This window comes from Bos taurus, chromosome 1, assembly GCF_002263795.3.
Source record: "Bos taurus isolate L1 Dominette 01449 registration number 42190680 breed Hereford chromosome 1, ARS-UCD2.0, whole genome shotgun sequence".
Classification (NCBI taxonomy): Eukaryota; Metazoa; Chordata; class Mammalia; order Artiodactyla; family Bovidae; genus Bos; species Bos taurus.
Genome location: NC_037328.1, coordinates 76,705,745 through 76,723,726, shown reverse-complemented (window position 1 = coordinate 76,723,726; position 17,982 = coordinate 76,705,745). Strand labels below are relative to the sequence as shown.

Below are 17,982 nucleotides of genomic sequence, written 5' to 3'. Positions count from 1 at the left end.
GCCCAAGTGTACGTCTCTGTGTGGAGCAGAGGCACATCTACCCGAAGTGCCTGGCGTCTTGCCAAGCTGCGGGACCCACGCTCTCCTCTGAGCGCTCCAGTCTGCCCAGGAGGTGGCGGGGCGCCGAAGGGCCTAGCGCAGCCTCGGGTTGGCGGGCCGCGGGCCGGGCGCCGCTCCTCCTCGCCGCGGGCGGGGCTGCCCTCGGTGCCGCCCCGCGGCCTCAGCTCTTGGAAGCCCAGAGCGCGGGTGGCTGGCGAGCCGAGGCGGCGGGTGGAGCCTGAGCCGCGCGGCGGCGGCCAATCGCGCAGCGGCAGGGGAGGAGCCCCAAAGGGGGAAAAAAGAAAGTGCTGCGGAAAGTAAGAGGCTCATTGCGGGAAGACTGGCCGGATTGGGGTCCCCGGGGCTGGGCTTTGGCCAAGCGCTCCGAAAGATTCGGTGCTGGGCGATTCTGCACTCATTCCCGCCGCCTTCACCACGTCCGCTCTTTGCCTTCACCACGTCCGCTCTTCCTCCCAAGAAAGGTGAGTCTGGTGCGGTGATGAGGGTGGATTCTGACAGATCTTCTCTTTCAACCCTGTTTTACAAAAGGGCAAACTGAAGCATAGAGCGAGGCAGCGGCTGGAATAGGTCGCACAGCTAGTTAGTGCCGTGGTCAGGACTCGAACCCACTGTCCCGAGTCCCATCCTTGCTTTGTAAACATTTAAGTAACACAGTTACGGGAGGGCTGCGCGTCGCTGCACCCTTCTCCCAGCTCTGAGGGATCTACCTTGGTATATCCCCGCCTTGATTTCTCCGGAGTGCTGCTGTGAACCATGAGGATAGATGGGGGCAGTGTATCCCAGCGTTGCCACTGGGTATCACGTCGCTTCCAGCTTGGACCTGTGACAGCCTGGGTAAAGGCTTCTCTCTTTCCCGACCTGTTTTCTCAGAAACATGCCCCGCCGAGGGGGGTCTGTCAGACTCCTGGTGGGGTCAGTGGAGAGGTGAGGGACATCCCAGCACCAGTCACCCCGTTTGGTACCCTGCTCTCTTCAGCCACAGGGGAAGCGGGGCCAGTGGTCCTGTGGGAAATACGATGCTTCTCCTATAGGATTAGCTGACCTCACAGAACCATAGCCACTCTCACTGCTAAGTCCTGGGAAGGAGGGAGGCAGCTGAGTTGCACAGAAAAATCACAAACATAAAAGCAAACTTCTGCCGTTTCCTTTAAGAGTCAGTCCCCAGCTTGTCTTGCCTCCACCCCCTGGTTGTGAAATCCTGAAACACTGCTCTGCTCTAGGGATCTCAGGTTTGCTACCAGCTGAGGAGGAGGATTTACCTGGCTTTCTCTCCAGCTCTGCCACGTTTTAACTGTGTGAACTTGGGCAAGTTATCCAGTCTTTTTGATACTCAGTTTTGTTTTGTTTTTTGTTTTGTGTGTGCCTGTGTTTTTGGTCCAGCCGTAACATGGAGATTTTAATGGTCCCAAAGAGTCCTTAGGTCACTTGGGAGGATGAAACGGGGTAATTCAGACAGCATGGTTATCGTAGCGCCTGACTTGGCACCTGGTCAATTTGACATTGATGGCAGCAATTGTAAATATTGTTACATGTTAACCTTCGAGACAGTGGATGTTTTAGGAAGCTGATTTTTCAGATAGAGTGATTTTTTTTTTTTTAATCTGAATGTTGTGGTGTTTCCTTCTTTGGAGTTTAAACAGCTCTTTTATAGTGTTTTCTGAATGCCCTCTGCATGTGACTTTGATCGTAGATGCTTGACTTGGAATATAGAATGTTTCTCAGTGATGCCGATTCCCTGCTAGTTTTTAGGTCAAACCTCAGTTCTGTGAAACTTTGATCTGAGGCTGCCTTTATTGGCAAAGAAGGTCTTGAATTTGATGAGAGGTAGAAAGACAAGAGGAGAAGTTACAAGTTTCATCTATGTTGCAGACTATTCTAAGCCTTTTATTCCTGCTGTCTCAGGTCAGACAAGCAACTTTATACGTTTCAGCTGGTATAGGAAAACAAGAAGATTTACATGCATTTCTTTTGGATTATACAGTGGTGCTCCTAAATTCAGTCCCTCTGGACACAAACATCTAATATAAATACAAACGTCCACATGTGCCCGCCCTCTCTAGTCATCCTTTATTGTTGGCATTACTGGTATTTTAAAATGAAGTAGTGTCCCTTATATACCCCCACCTGGAATGTAACAATTGATTTTATTCTGATTGACTTCATACAGTTATATACTATTATCTCCTGGCTGTGCTATAAATCCCTGAACTGAGCATCCAGTATTTATAGTTGGTTGCCTGCTTCACGGTCCATTGCATACTGAAGTATGCAGGGTGGGGGTGTGATACACCAGGAGGAAAGGACAGAGTTTGGCGGTACCCCTTAGGTAGCTCCCACACCAGGAATTTGCAGAGGATGGGAATGCTTGCTTCTGTCAGCCTGTTCCGTGTGCATGCATTGTGATGAGCTGCCCAGGATACATCTGAACGCGTGCCTGAGAGACTGGGGACTTGTAGGGAAAAGGAAAATGTTCAAAATAAGGTCAGAACAAGGGGATGGGAGATTGAAAGGTGACTCCTTTTAGTTCTGGTTTTTCAAAGAAAGGTTATTCAGTTATACCTTTTCTCCTTATCTAGACTGTTATATATATATATATATATATATATATATATATATATATATATGCCTTTACAATTTTCAGTGTATTCCATATGTATTATCTTCATTGCTACTTACTATAGCCTTGAGAGAAGGACATAATAGGCATAGTAATAGTGGAAGTATAAAATGATGATATGATAAAGTATGAAAAAAACCAGTTTTCTGATCAAATTCAAATTCCATCTCTAATTCCTACATAGCTGGGTAATACTAAGCAATTCATCTCACTGTTTAAAGTGAAAAAAATGCTTACCCCAAGGATTCATATAAAAAGTACAATAAGTCAAATAATGTAAAATGAGTCTAGTGAGTAGGTGCTCATTAAATGATATCTCTTCTTAGCTGATGTCAATTTATTGAGAAGAAAATTGAATGAGAGTCAGAGAAAGGAGAAGTTGTCAAGGGTCAGGTGGTTAGTAAATTTCAGTCTTAGAAATACACTTCACATCTTTTGACTTCTAGTGGAGGGCTTTTCCCATCACTTCCTGTCATCTCTCCAATGACATTGTTAGCAATTTACTTCAGTTGTTAGGGTGACCTTACTTATTTGGTGACTTCAGGGTATTCATTTTGTCCTGAAGAGAATAGTTCTTTGCTGAGAGAACTATGCTCTGTAGAGTTTGGTGGGACAGCTGTCAGGAGAAGAAGTTTCAGAGTGATGAATCTCTAGGGCAGCCTGTCTGCTCACTTGAGTTTGATGTAGTACACCTTTAGTTCCTAGGCAGAAGGGTACCATGAAGACATAAAGTGCAGAGTTATGTCATGGCTTTCTTCCTGTTCTGGGTGGTTTCTTCTTTCTGCCGTCCTCATGCTAACACTCAGGGTCTTAAAAAGATTGAGGAACAAATGCCATGAGTGACCACTGCGTTTTTCTCTTCTTTTATCCAATTCCAAGGATGGAAAGGGTGGGATATAGTGAACAGTGTGCAGAGGCAGCGTTTATAGGAAAGACCACTGCCGGCTGGTGATGCTGATCAGTGGTCTAGGGTTTCAGTCTTCCCGGTGGAAACTGATGGCTGCAGGCTCATGTAGGAAAATGAACAGATCTGTTTCTGCCCCAGACAGTGGGGCCATTTATCTGTTGAGACTCCCCACAGGCCTTCAGGTTTCTTTGCTTTGCAGCAAGCAGACTGGCTGGCAAATACATTTAGGGGAGAAACACTGTGCTTCTTGCTTTTGGCATCTGCAAGCATATGTTTGCTTTTGCCAAAAGGTAGGCAGTCAGCGTCATCTTACCTGGCACGGTTAGAAAAGCAGAAAGGAGCTGGAGAAAATCAGAGGAAGAGCAGAAGAAAAAGCTAAAGGTTATCTTTGACATACACACAGTTTCATTTGTTGCTCAACTTTGTCAGGCTTTTGCTGGTGACACAGATGTAGGATCTGGTGAGTCACTATTGCCTTGCCTGTGAAATATTAAAGAGAGCCACCTACTGTGCTCTCTACCCATTTTGGAAATTGTTCTGTGGGAGAAATAGAAACCCCAAAGAACAGGAAGGTTACAGAACATTTAGTATCTGGGATTTGCAGGGATTCAATCAGGTTAGCTGCTCATTTCCTTTTTTGTATTGAAAGTGAGCATGCATGGCTTACATTAACAAGGTTGTTAGGGGACCTCCTTCTGGTCTGACCATGTTCTGACTAGCTCTAGCAGCTGTGGCAATGTGGAGTCTTAGCGTCTGGAAGGTTCCTGAGGCAAGTTATTATGCTGAGAGTGCCTCAGTCTCCTCAGCTAGAAAACAGGAACACTGACATCTACCTAGAAGCTTGAGTCTGTCTCAGCACCTCATTCATGAGAGGTATTTACTATACATTAAGTCTTTCTTCTGCCATCAGTTCTTTTAATTTATTAATTTGTTCAGTTGTGAAAATCAAAATTTAATGATTTTTGATTAAATCATTCAGTGATCTGCTTTTAGTGATCCCCATATGGCTTGTACTAAGTGTTTTACCAGCATCATATCATTCAATCCTTATAGTCATCCTGTGTACTTTTGAGGCAACTGAGACTCAGAGAGGTTACATAGCAGGACATTGTCATGTAGCACAAAGCAGACACCACTGCTGAGACACATCTTTGCCTTTCACTTTAGAGCTAGGAAAGACCTGAAATTCTGCTCTGGACTAGAACTGAGGACCTGAATTGAGACCCACGACCCACCCCTCCCCATTTCATCTTCTGATCCTGGTATTATCTTGCCTGTGCTGGGGGAAGCTGCATTACCTTTGGGCCTAAAGTGTGAGAGAGCTGGTCTAGTGAATCTTTAAGGCTCTTCTGCTGCAATGCATTGTTATTTTTCTCTAAGATTCCTTTCAACTCTGAAATTCTATCACCACGTCTCTTTGTAAAAGTCAAGGCTAGAGACTGAAAGGGAAATGAAGAGAAATAACCTGATTGTTTTATGCCAAGAAACCTATTTTCTGGTTAAACAGAGGAGGGCAAAGGAAATCAGCATTCATCAGTGCATGTACTTCTGTCATTTCATTTAAGCATAAAATAACTCTCAGATCTATATTATTGTCTGGCTTTTACAGATGAAAGAACTGAGGCTCTGAGAAACTTAGAGAATTGCCCACAGTTATCCAGTTAGTGAGGATTAGAACCTGTGTGCCTGAGCACACAGCTCTCTGGTCAACTCTCCAGTGTTTATTGGACACTATACCATAAGGACTCACATAGCTAGATTTATCAATGTCTCCTCCTGTATGCTCACACCACACCACCTTAAACTACTATCTCCTTTCCCCTACTTTTCTTTCCAAATCTGCTACTCAAATTTTTCTTGATTTTTCCAAGTTTTGGAGACCCTTTAAAATGCTTGTAACATATTCTTTCTGTCTCTATGATAATTATAAGTTTAAAAAAATTTTCTTTTTATTACTGTTGGTCAGTAATTTGTCCCTTAGTATTCGTGTACAAGTCCCTGATGAATACCTAAACAACTGAGGGTGTGGTTTATCCTGCCCCATACCTAGTGCAGGTCCTGTACTCAAAATGTGCAGAGTTTAAGCAATGATGGGTTCATACTATGTCATGTACTGTAGCATTGGCTTTCTAGCTTTCTCATACTTTATCACATGTATTCAGTTAGTCATGTCCAATTCTTTGAGACCCTATGGACTGTAGCCCGCCAGGGTCCTCTGTCCATGGGATTTCCCAGGCAAGAATACTGGAATGGGTTGCCATTTCCTCCTCCAGGGGTTCTGCCCAACCCAGGGATTGAACCTGCGTCTCCCCCGTCTCTTGCATTGCAGGCAGATTCTTTACTGCTGAGCCACACCAGGGAAGCCCATACTTTATCATATCATTCATTATTGCAAAGGCTGTCTCTACAAACTAATAAAGTAACATTATTATTATTTTTTTAAATTTTGTGGTCAAAAAATAACACAAAGGATGAGGAGTCACAAATTTTAATAAGCTTGAATGTCACTGGCTCAATCATGGAAAAAGACATTTTAATCCCAACAATACAGGGCATTTTGTGCAAACACAGTGAATGATGACTCTGAAGTTCATGCTTACATGTATTGACAGCAAGGCCCGTGTCAAGTGACATAAATGAATTACCTGCAAGAAAGTAGGAAGTTTCCAGGGAAGTGGGCAGCTGCAGTGAACTTTGGTCTTGATTTCTAAGAGCAGTGAAAAAGTCCAGCTCTTACTTGATATAATTGGATGACCTTTTATGACTAGTTTATATGTAGGAGATGCCTGTGGTTTTTTCCTGTCCAGCCTGTAAGCCCTTATGATTACACAGGCTTCTTCTTTTCCCAATCAATGCTAAAAGCAACAGAGAAGAGAACCAGTCATTTTATAAACTCTGATAGCTGAAAATGTTCTCTTCATAGATATCACAGTTCCTTCTTTAAGCCAGTTTTGGTTAGATGCTATGGTGACCTAAAATTATGGTTGTGTAAGATTATGGGCTTTACCATCAGACCATCTTCCCTGGGTTTGACCTTGAACAACTTATATGGTCTGTCTCTACTTTATTCTCATCATCTGTGAAAGGGATAATAAACACATTTCATTTAGCTTTTGGTCAATGTCAGTCAGATGCCAAAACATTTGTTAAGATCATGGTGTGTAGGAATTTTAACCTTTATTAGAATTAACAACTGCAGTGATATTCACATGCATGCCCACATTTATACTGTATTAGAAACTAGAAGGCCTAGGTTGAAATTAACATTTTTTGGTTTTTGTAGAATTTTAAGCCCTCAAAATGCTTGTTATTATATACAATGCAGACAAAATTTATTTTTCTTACAATAATCTGAGGTAACCAAAGTAAATGTTTTCAGCATCATTTAACATCCTGAGTTTGAGAGGCTGAATATTTGTGGAGGTCACACAGCCAGTGAAGAGTGGAGCTGGGACTTGGACTCTAGCTTTCTAACTCCAAGGTTGTGTTTTTTCCCCCTTGATCATTCAGTCCACCAACCCTGGTACTGGTCAGTGGCTTTTCCTTCTCTGAGAGTCCTTTTTCTCACCTCTAGAATGAGGAATTTGGATGAGGTGCTCTCCAAGGCATGGTGTTCTATGAGTCTGTGCCTGTAGAGTGATGACTTAGAGGCCCCATGGGAAGCTAAGAGTAGAACCGTACTCTTAGTTGCATGCAGGCATCCACACATATGTCATGGCACGAGGAATGTCCTAAAATCCAGGTACCTGGCAGCCTTCTTGACCTCAGTGAGAATCACAAGTGAGCTCAGGACTAGGAGGCAGATCCATAAAGACACCTTCTGTGTCCTTACGGATGTGATGTTGCCACATTCTCACAACCTGCAACTGTTTTCCCCTTCTGGATCCAGGTTTTGGGGTGGGAGGAGTAAACAGACACTTGGATTAGGCATATTGACATTTATTGTTTGGTAAATGAAAAGAGATTTTTATATATATATATATATATATATATAAAATAAATATATATATAAAGGAAGGAAGCTCTTCCTAAAGGAAGCTCTATAGCACCATTAATCACCATAGTAGTATGTGTTAGTTGCTCAGTTGTGTCTGACTCTTTGTGACCCCATGAACTAGCCTGCCAGACTCCTCTGTCCATGGGATTCTCCAGACAAAAATACTGGAGTGGGTAGCCATTCCCTTCTGTAGAGGATCTTCCCAACCTAGGGATCAAACCCTGTTCTCCTGCATTGCAGGCAGATTCTTTACCATCTGAACCGCAGGGAGGTCCCTATTAACCACCATAATCTTCTACAAAGAAATAAAGGAATAAAATATGTAGCTTGAATTTGGATTGTTGTATTATGAGTGCATATTTTCTGCTTTCTTCTTTTGAGCTAATTTAGTGCCCATTGAAGAAGCTTGGCTGTCACTGAAATAGATATAGGATTTCATTCAGCTTATAGAAATGATGGACACTTCTGAGTGTAATACATACTGAAGATCACTTTTCTGGAAGATTATACTTCCATTTTCCAGTTCCAGTGTAAGACAATGACAGGGTTGGGCCCTGAATGGATAAAGTGAGTAATGAAAAGCTGGCTGGCTTTGAAGTCAGAGTTGGATTTGAATTCTAAATACTGATTGTTTAGCCTGCCCAGACTTAGTTTTGTCATCTGTGAAATGGTAAAAAAAGTCTGTTCTAGCCATCTCCTAGTTAGACAGACATCTATATTTATATCTACACTTATATCTATATATTTAATTATAGAAGTTAATGTAAGATTAAATATATTAAGTCCATGGCTCTTAATATGTGTCTCCTAAAAGGCCTTCTTTATCTATTCCTCCCTCTTAACTCAGCACTACATTTACTCCAAAACCCTTCCCTCATCTTTTTTAAAAGTCTGTATTAAGTTTGCTACAATATTGTTTCTGTTTTGTGTTTTGATTTTGTGTTTGGCTGGGAGACGTGAGATTTTTAGCTCCCTTGCTACTGCTACTGCTAAGTCACTTCAGTCGTGTCCGACTCTGTGAGACCCCATAGACGGCAGCCCACCAGGCTCCCCCGTCCCTGGGATTCTCCAGGCAAGAACACTGGAGTGGGTTGCCATTTCCTTCTCCAATGCATGAAAGTGAAAAGTAAAGTCGCTCAGTCATGTCTGACTCTTAGCAACCCCATGGACTGCAGCCTACCAGGCTCCTCCACCCATGGGATTTTCCAGGCAAGAGTACTGGAGTGGGGTGCCATTGCCTTCTCCGCTTTAGCTCCCCTACCAGGGATCAAAGCTGCACACTCTGGTTTGGAAAGTGAAGTCTTAACCAATGGATCACCAGGGAAGTCCCAGCCTTTCCCCTTTGATGAAACTCAGATAAAACCATGCTGAAGCTGAAGCTCCAATACTTTGGCCACATGATGGGAAGAGCTCACTTATTGGAAAAGACCCTGATGCTGGGGAAGATTGAAGGTAGGAGGAGAAGGGGACAACAGAGGATGAGATGGTTGGATGGCATTACTCACTCAACGGACTTGAGTTTGAGCAAACTCTGGGAGACAGTGAAGGACAGGAAAGCCTGGCGTGCTGCAAGCCATGGGGTCACAAAGAGTCGGACACAACTGAGCAACTGAACAACAACAACAACCACAACAGATAAAGCCAGATAAAAAGTGGGAATATACCAAGTAGGTACTTCAGCCGGTCTGAGAAAATCTTTCCCAGTTTGGCCATCACTGGAGATAAATGCTTGGTAAACGCCAGGAAATAAATATGATAATTAACTTTAAAACATTTATAAAGTTTTCAGATGGAGGAATTAAACCAGTGATAAATTGTGGAGCGTGGACCATCTACATCTGAATCATCTGGATAGTTTGTTAAAGTAGCAGGTACCTAGGGCCTCTGTACTGAAGTCTGGGAATTGCTAGATTAAAATTTTCTATACTGAGAAGCAGTGTATTCTAAGAGTCCACAGTCATTTTACATAGGTTCAAATTCTGGCTCCATCTGTGTAATACAGGACAAGATATATAACTTCTCCATATAAAATGAGATAAACAAAGTAGATTACTCATTGGGTTGTTGTGAAAACTAAGTAAGTTAATATCTAAAAAGTACCCATAAGACGGACCAGCATAAATAACCACCCTTTATTTTTCTCAGCGTATAAGCCAGTCTTTAAGATACCTTGCAAGACCTCCTATGATTTCCATTCTGTTTCCTCTTTGACTCAGGGTCCCAGATAACTACATGGCTAGCTTCTTCATCTCCTTGAAGCCTTTGCTCAGTGTCTGGTCAGTGAAGGATATTTTGACTGTTTTATTTTTTGTTTGTAAACTATTTATCTTATTTCTTTATTTGGCTGCTCTGGGCCTTAGTTGCGGCACTCGAACTCATAGTGTGTCATGTGGGATCTAGTTCCCTGATCAAGGATTGAACCCAGGCCCCATGTATTGGGAGTCCTAGCCACTAGACTGTCAGGGAAGTTCATTGACTGCTTTTATATCATTATAAAATTGCCCCTCATCCTGCTTCCTGTCCATACTCCTGGCATTCCTGATCTTACTTACCCTGCTCAACTTTTTCTTTAGTCCATAATAGTTATCACCTTGTTGGCTTCCACATGCTATTTAGTATATTATCTATTGTTTAGTGATTAGTGTACTTCCACTAGAGTAAAATCCACAAGGGCAGGGACCTTTATTTTTCTCACTGCTGTATCCTGGGTACCCAGCAAAGAGCATCTGCCTAAATGAGGCAAATAGCATCATGAGTAAATGATGAATGAATAAATGTAAAGATGTTAGTATTATTTATCCACATAGAGTAAAAAGAAATAGATGGAAATGGATAAGTAAATGAATTACAAACTCAGGTCCAATCCCTGGATCGAGAAGGACACTTGGAGAAGGAAATGGCAACCCACTCCAGTATTCTTGCCTGAAAAGCCCCTTGGACAGAGAAGCCTGGCAGATTATAGTCCATGTGGTCATAAAGAGTCGGCCATGACTGAGTGACTGAACAACAACAACAAAACAAATATAAAATAATGAAATAACCAATTCATTATATATACATACACTTATGCTGCTAAGTCACTTCAGTCGTGTCCGACTCTGTGTGACCCCATAGACGGCAGCCCACCAGGCTCCCCGTCCCTGGGATTCTTCAGGCAAGAACACCGGAGTGGGTTGCCATTTCCTTCTCCAGTGCATGAAAGTGAAAAGTGAAAGTGAAGTCACTCAGTCATGTCCGACTCTTCGCAACCCCACAGATTGCAGCCCACCAGGCTCCTCTGCCCATGGGATTTTCCAGGCAAGAGTACTGGAGTGGGGTGCCATTGCCTTCTCCACATACACTTATACACATACATATATGCCTATGTATGTGTACATGTATATTAGGATATCGACTATATATTTAGAATATTGAAATATAAATTTATATGTGTGCAAAATATGTGTGTATATATAAGTGTGTATATACATATACTTAGAAATTGTCCAAAATTGCCTTGGAAAGCAGATGTGATTGAGGTGATTCCTTGATGTTAACATTACTATGAATAGTTTGAGAAAGATACCAAAGGAAAAATATATATGTGTATGTATACATGTGTATATATATATGTATACATGTATATATATGTATATGTATATATGTATACATGTATATATATGTATATTCCTTCTTATTGGAGAAGGAAATGGCAGCCCACTCCAGTGTGCTTGCCTGGAGAATCCCAGGGACAGAGGAGCCTGGTGGGCTGCCGTCTATGGGGTCGCACAGAGTTGGACATGACTGAAGTGACTTAGCATATATGTATACACATAAACAGATAACAAATAAGTAAACAGACAAAATACTAATAATTTCAGGATAAGAAATAAGGGGAAATAGAGGCTGAGATGAAAATAATGACAACAACAACAAGTTGGAGGCTGTTGGGGAGGGGCGGTTTTAAGTAGAGTAGTCGGGGTAACATCTCTGAGAAAGTGATGTTTGAGCTAGAAAAAAGACTGAGAAGGAGCCAGGATCATTCTGGACATGGTTGAAGTGGCAGGGGCCTGGTGAGAGGGAAAGAAGGGCTGGGAATGAGGTCCTAAGAGAAGCAGGGACTAGATCAAAGTGGCCTTCAAAGCAGAGGTAAGGGGTTTGGATTGTATGCCAAGTGCAGCAGGAAGTTACTGAAAGAGCTAAGGTAGAATGATGACTGGGTTTGACATATTTAAAACCTCAAACAGAGAATGAAGGAAAATGGAAGAATTTATTTCTAAGGTGAAGAAACAAATTGTTCTGATCTCATGTAGGTTCCTAGAACAAACGAGGACACAATTTAGTTTCATTGATGAGTCATTCATAGCCTTTCTTTCCCATCGTATTGTCCAGCAAAACAACAAAAGAAGCAGGTTAAATAGGCAAAACCACTTTCCTTTTCTTTTTCTCAAACGGTATCAGTATTTTTTCCAAATACACTAAGTAATCAATGGATATGTATGCACTGTTGCTCAATTCAATTCAGCTGGAAATTTTACAGTTCTTGTGTAGGTGTTTTATGTAATCCATCCCCCAAGACATTGGACCTAGAGCTCTTTCTTTATGAGATTTTAGGTACCATTTTCTGAAATCTGCTCTCCTAAAGGGTGAGCATGTGAAAGGCAAATTTAATAATACCCGAGATCAATTTCTTCTTGCTGGTCTAAAAGTCTAAATGGCACCTAACTCTTCTCTCTGAAAGTAGAACTTCTCCCTGAAGTCTTTACTGACACATGCATAAGTGGGCTCATACATGCCTCCTGATAATGTAAACTTTACAAGCATTAACTTATCAAAGCCTCAGAACAAGTTTAAGAGGTAGGTGCTGTTATAATCACCATTTTACAGAAGAGAAAACTGAGGCCAAGGTCACAGAGTTAGTCAACTGTAGAGTCAAGTTTGAGCTTGGGCAAGCTTAACCATTGTTCCATATTGCTTGCCCTCGATTGTAAGAAGTGACCCTCAATATTTTATTTATCTCTGCATGTTCCATTTCACGGTGCTTCCATGAAGGAATAGTTCAATAAATGTATTGAATCAGTGAACAAATGTGTGACCTTTTAAATTGTATTATTTTATTAGCATACAGTGATAAACATGTGGGTTTTAGACTACAACAACCTGGGCAGGGAAATGTACTTAATCTCCCTGAGATATGGTAAAATTTGTTCACATCTCTAACCCTGTTTCCTCATTTGTGCTATTGGCATAAGGATGTAGAACTTTTTTTAGGATTAAATACGTTTATAAAGTGCTTAGCAGAGTACCTGCAACATAATTAGTACTTAGTTCACTTAAGCTACTTTTATTATTTTCTGAACTAAAACAACCTCTCCAAACATGCTTACACACACCATTTAGTTTTTCAGTTACACTAGTTTTATTAACGTCCTTTAAAAATCAAAGCCCCAAATCCAATCATATAATCAGTGTATAATTTTGTTCCAGGACCCATTCTGGTACCTTGCCCTCAGCAGGACACGTCAGTAGGTAGAAGGGCCAGTCATGGGGAACAAGATGGGGTAAAGGTGCTGTAGATATGCCTTGAGTCTATCCTCAAAACATCCCCGCAGGCAGCATTTCTAATCCTGCCCATCTCCAGCCAAACCTGGCTTGATGTAAAATTATTTTATCTTCCAGTGATGGCCCCAGAGCGTTCTGGGTGACTAAGGAAAAACAGCCAAAGACTCAAATTTTTGCCCCAGATAACACTTAATGAGGCTAATTTATACAACTTGCCAGGCTTTTAGGACCTCTTGCTAATCATTATCACTAATATTGATCCAATGCTTCTTGTGTGCCAGGAGCTGTGCTGAGTGCTTTATTTCCATGATCTCATTCAATCCTTTCTCAAACGCATGTGAGTTTTAAATTTTAGTTGTGAACTACGGGAAAAAATTTTAAAGGGCCACAGTTGCCTCCTTATGTGTTTTGGGAGCTGTGATGATAAAAAACAAATATTTCTTACAAATGTTTTTTTGCCACATTTTTCTTCCAAGCAAACTGAGCAGGGTTGTAACACCTTTAGCGTCTCCTGGGACCTTCCCTGCAGTGAAGAGGTGTTTGGCAGAGAAATGAGGCAACGGTTGTGTGGGGAGGCGAGAAGCTTCATTCCAGCTGACAGTTTATTTCGCCCTGGAAGAAGCCGGCAACAATGAACTCCGTCCGATTTTGTTGGCTGCCTTTACTTGCTTCTTGGTAGGAAACCAATGTGGTGCTGATTTATAATGACTTTCTTTTCTGCTTTCTTTATGAGATATTTTAAAAGGTGTGATTTTTTTTATGGTCCCACTTCTCCCAAATCTGATGATTTCCCTGGAGCAAAAGTACACAAACACTAGAGAAGAGTACCTGAATCATAGTTGACACTCATTACACATTTGTTGAATAAATGCATGACAAAATAAAAACAAAAATTCCTTTTTTTTCTGAGAATGGGTGCTGCTATGGGATTTTTAAATGATGAAATCCCAATAGCTTTTACATTCTTTGTTTTTGTTTTAAAAGTTCTTTCAAAAGAAGATTATTCTAAAATATGTAACATTACTTAATATTGGTAATTCAGGACAGTTTATTGGATGGACTGTAATTCCTTTAGAATTTATTGAGGTGAGATCATTTACTTGTATATACTAAATGGCCTCAAACTGGTATCCTTTCAATTTGTGTAATCTGATTTTCATACATTTTCTCTTTCATTGTCTGCTATTATTTCTTGCTTTTAGCATATTTTACTCTACCAGTTGTCTTGCATGCTCTGTACAGTTAGCTTTTTCTGTTTTTCTATAGGTTAGGGAGCCAACTAATGAGTTTTACTAGAACCATGTATAAGATAAGAATAAATAGTGTTGGATTCAGACTGGAGAGGCTCTTATTTAAGGGAAAAGAATTGAAAGGTAAGGTGGCTTAGAAATAATCTCCATATAAGTGAGAAAATGCCATACACAGTAGCGTTAGTTCTTGCTTGCCCATGTTATTAAAAAGGGATTGGTGGTATGGATAATTCATTTACTCTTTTGAATACCAAGCAGTTTTTCAGATCCTTCTGTAGTTAAAACCCTGATGAGATTTGGAGATTCAATTGCGACTACATAAGCACAACTCCAGAAGAATAAGAATTTATAGATCATTATGAAAGAAAGATGCACCAGAGGTTGTATTGATAATATAACTTGTATAATAGTTTAGCCTAAAAGTCTATAATGTAACTTTTAAAAGATATGTGGCAAAATATTTTGATGTTTTGAAGGAAGAAGCGGCTGTGTCACTCAGGAAGTGGTTTATGAGAAGTGGTATTTGAAGTGAATCTTGAAGTGATGGACAGGCAGGTTTTGGACACAGAGAGATTGGTGAGGAGGAATGAATGACGAATGACGTATGCATTGGGGACCGACCAGGGAAGCAGAAATGATATGGATGAATGGTATGGAATGTGGAATTTGTCATAAGGATTAGCCTCACAATGGTGGGAGAAGCAGGGCAAAGAAAGGCCACAAAGAAGATGGTTGGGGGGTCACTAGGGATGCTGAGAAGGAGCCAGTAAAGAAATCTGTTGCCTTTGCCTTTGATAGGCAGGCAGTCAGGAAGAAATGCTGTGAAATGGAAAAAAGCCACCTGGAGCCTGCGGGACAAACTGCACAGCACCCCTTAACTGTCTTGCTGCATATCTAACTATATTGTGTGAGTGCCCTGCAAACGGACCTGATATTCTTATTCATGTGCTTCATAAATACCTGGCCTTGGGCAGGAAGACATTGAAGGAGGGATCTGGCAGGAGCTGAGGGAGCCATGGACCTATCTGCAGCGCCCACCTAGGAGGTGAGCCACCAGATCAGCAGTATCATGCATTGGATGCAGTAGTACCCAGGTACCTAGACAGAGCCTCCCAAAGCAACTTCTGCTGCTTTACTTCTCCCCTGCAAATCCCGCACACATTTCCTTTTGGCCAGCCCTAACTCACAACCATGCAGAGAAGATGATTCTGGAAAACTTAATTCCAGTTGAACTAATCTGATGAAATTAAAAACCACAAATGATACTACAGATAAAGGAAACATGATGAAAACATAAAGCAAAGGAGAGAATCGAGTGCCTTACTGGTCAGAGCCCCGTTTGACCAGGAGATGGGTACATGCGTACTGGGGTCACTGGAGATCGGACTAAAAACGGTGAGTAGAGACTATGTTTTGAGGACTTTACATACTCAGTTGAGGAATTTGTGGTTAATCCTATGAGGCAGGGAGAAACACTGAATATTCTTGAGCAAGAGAGGGAAAAAATCAGACCTGTGTTTTAGATTGGTCTGGCAATTAGTGTCAAAGCATTGGGCCTTAGAAAGGGAATAGGTGGGCAATGAATGATCATTCTATTATAATAATCCAGGCAAGAAAATTTACATTTCCAGAGCTCTCTTCTGTTCTCACCGAAGGAGGTGACTCAGAGTCATCCTAAGAGTTGTTCAGGACCATCCTGAGAATAAAAAGTCTTTGTGTACATTGCAAGCCAAGCTGGTTTGATATATGGCTAATATTGTCAACTATAATGTCCTTGTGGCATACAAGATAACTGTCCTTTAAAACTCCCTAATGCTTCTGCTGTGGTGTGTGAAGAGCAAGAGAACGTGTGTATGTAGTTGGAAATGAAATTGGCTTATGCAACGGCATCAGTATCATTTTGAGAGGAAGATGCTATAATTTATTTATTTCCACTTAGTAAAATAATGCTTTTCGGTTTTACTGAGTGGTAATAGGAGTGTTCCCATATGTCGGTCCAGTGCCTAACAATTTGCAAATCACTTACATGTCCATTATCTCATTTGATTTGACAACAACTCTGCAAGGTCAATTTGGTCTGAATTAGTATAAGTGAGAAAACTGAAGCTCAGAGGTGGTGATGACCATCGAGTGACCTCTTAGCCCTTGATGATTCAAGCACACTCACTGCAGTTCCACAGATTCAATGGACACCTTTCTGCCGCTCATCCTTTCATTTCACTCTGTGCACCACTGCCTGCTAATCTTCTTGGGACACATCTCTGGTTTGACTGTGTCTCTATTCTAAATCTGTCCATAGTTTTTGCACTTCACTGCCTTCAAGGGCTGTTTCTGTCTGGAGAGCAGGCTCCTTGTAACCCAGGTGTTACAGTTCCAGCTGTCTGATACCTCACCCTCCTGCAGGATTTTTACTGTCTTCCCCTCAAAGCACAGAACACCAAACATAGGGCAAAGAGGAAAGCCTCCTTTACCTGAGCAGGTACCTTAGCATCCTGAGGAGATGTATACAATCTGAATTAGGCCATTCCATAAATCTTCCCTAACAGTGGTTCCAAGCACATATTCCTGCATGTTTAAGAATCATGTCTTCTGGCTTTTTACTTGTCAAAACACAGCAGAACTCAGTCACTTATCTTGACATTTAAAACACACACTTAACTCAGTACTGTATGACTGAGATTTCAACAGTGAACAAGAAGTGCGTACAAAAGCTATAGGCTCCATTCAGTGCACCTCTGCAGTGGTTTGTTCTCCTCGAGGGGTCCCTATGGCATAGCAAGTTAGGATGACAACTTCAGGTCCTATACTTCAGGTCATCTAAGGTTGTTGCTGTTATTAATGCATAGCACAAGGGAGCAGGAGGAAGTGTATAGAAATCAAGCTTCAAGGAATACTTGCAGGAATTCTCTGAGAAAACTGAATTGTAGAGTCAGAGAGACTAAACCTCTGGCTTTGCAAATAGGCTGGAAAAGGATATCCCTGGTTTAGAGTTGGTCAAACCTGTCTATACCTGGCCTTCCAAGTTCTAGTCCAGTGTACTTTCTGCTCTAATATACGGCTTCTCCTGCTTTGGTTCTCCCACGTGAGCATTGCCCTCATTTCTTTCTACCCAACAGGTGGGTTTTCTGCTTCCTGAATTTGCTACAGTATGTAGGGGAACATTTAGGAGAATTGAAAGCTAGACTCCTAGTAATGAGAAAAAATAATTATAGCTAAGGAATTGGAATGCTTACTATGTGTTGGGTGCCTTATGAAATTATCTCACATGATCCTCATACCTGTAATGCCATGAGATGTCTCACTGACCCCGCCCACAAATAAGGAGACTCAGCCTGGCTAAGAATCTTATACAGCCATTGGGGATTGGAGGCCTGGTCTCTGGGATTCCAAAGCCCATGCTGAAGCCAGATGCTTTGTCCCACTGTGATGCAGTGTCCCCTCTATTCTGGGACCTCATCACATTGCTTACGCACACATGAGCATCTTGTAAATGATGTTAATTGCTGCACTGATCAGTCTGACAATTTCCTAGATATCCGGCTTGGGTGAGCTAGTTCACTGGTTATTTCTGGCTTCTTATTGCTTTGCATTCTCCCTTTTCAATCTCTTT

General features: G+C 41.7%; 1 protein-coding gene across 13 annotated transcripts in view; it reads left to right on the top strand.

The window, feature by feature from the left end:
* Positions 1–244: 244 nt before the first annotated feature.
* IL1RAP (interleukin 1 receptor accessory protein) overlaps positions 245–17,982 on the top strand; it is a 244,081-nt gene continuing 226,343 nt past the window's right edge. For 6 of the 13 annotated variants that reach the window (NR_190886.1, NR_190885.1, NM_001430307.1 and 3 more), the window contains exon 1: positions 245–521. Coding sequence is in view for 3 of the 13 variants with exons in the window: in XM_015471911.3 (XP_015327397.1) it covers positions 13,754–13,797 (44 nt within the window). In the remaining 10 variants the exon portion in view is untranslated. The other 7 variants (XM_015471911.3, XM_015471906.3, XM_015471912.3 and 4 more) reach the window with 5 other exon arrangements.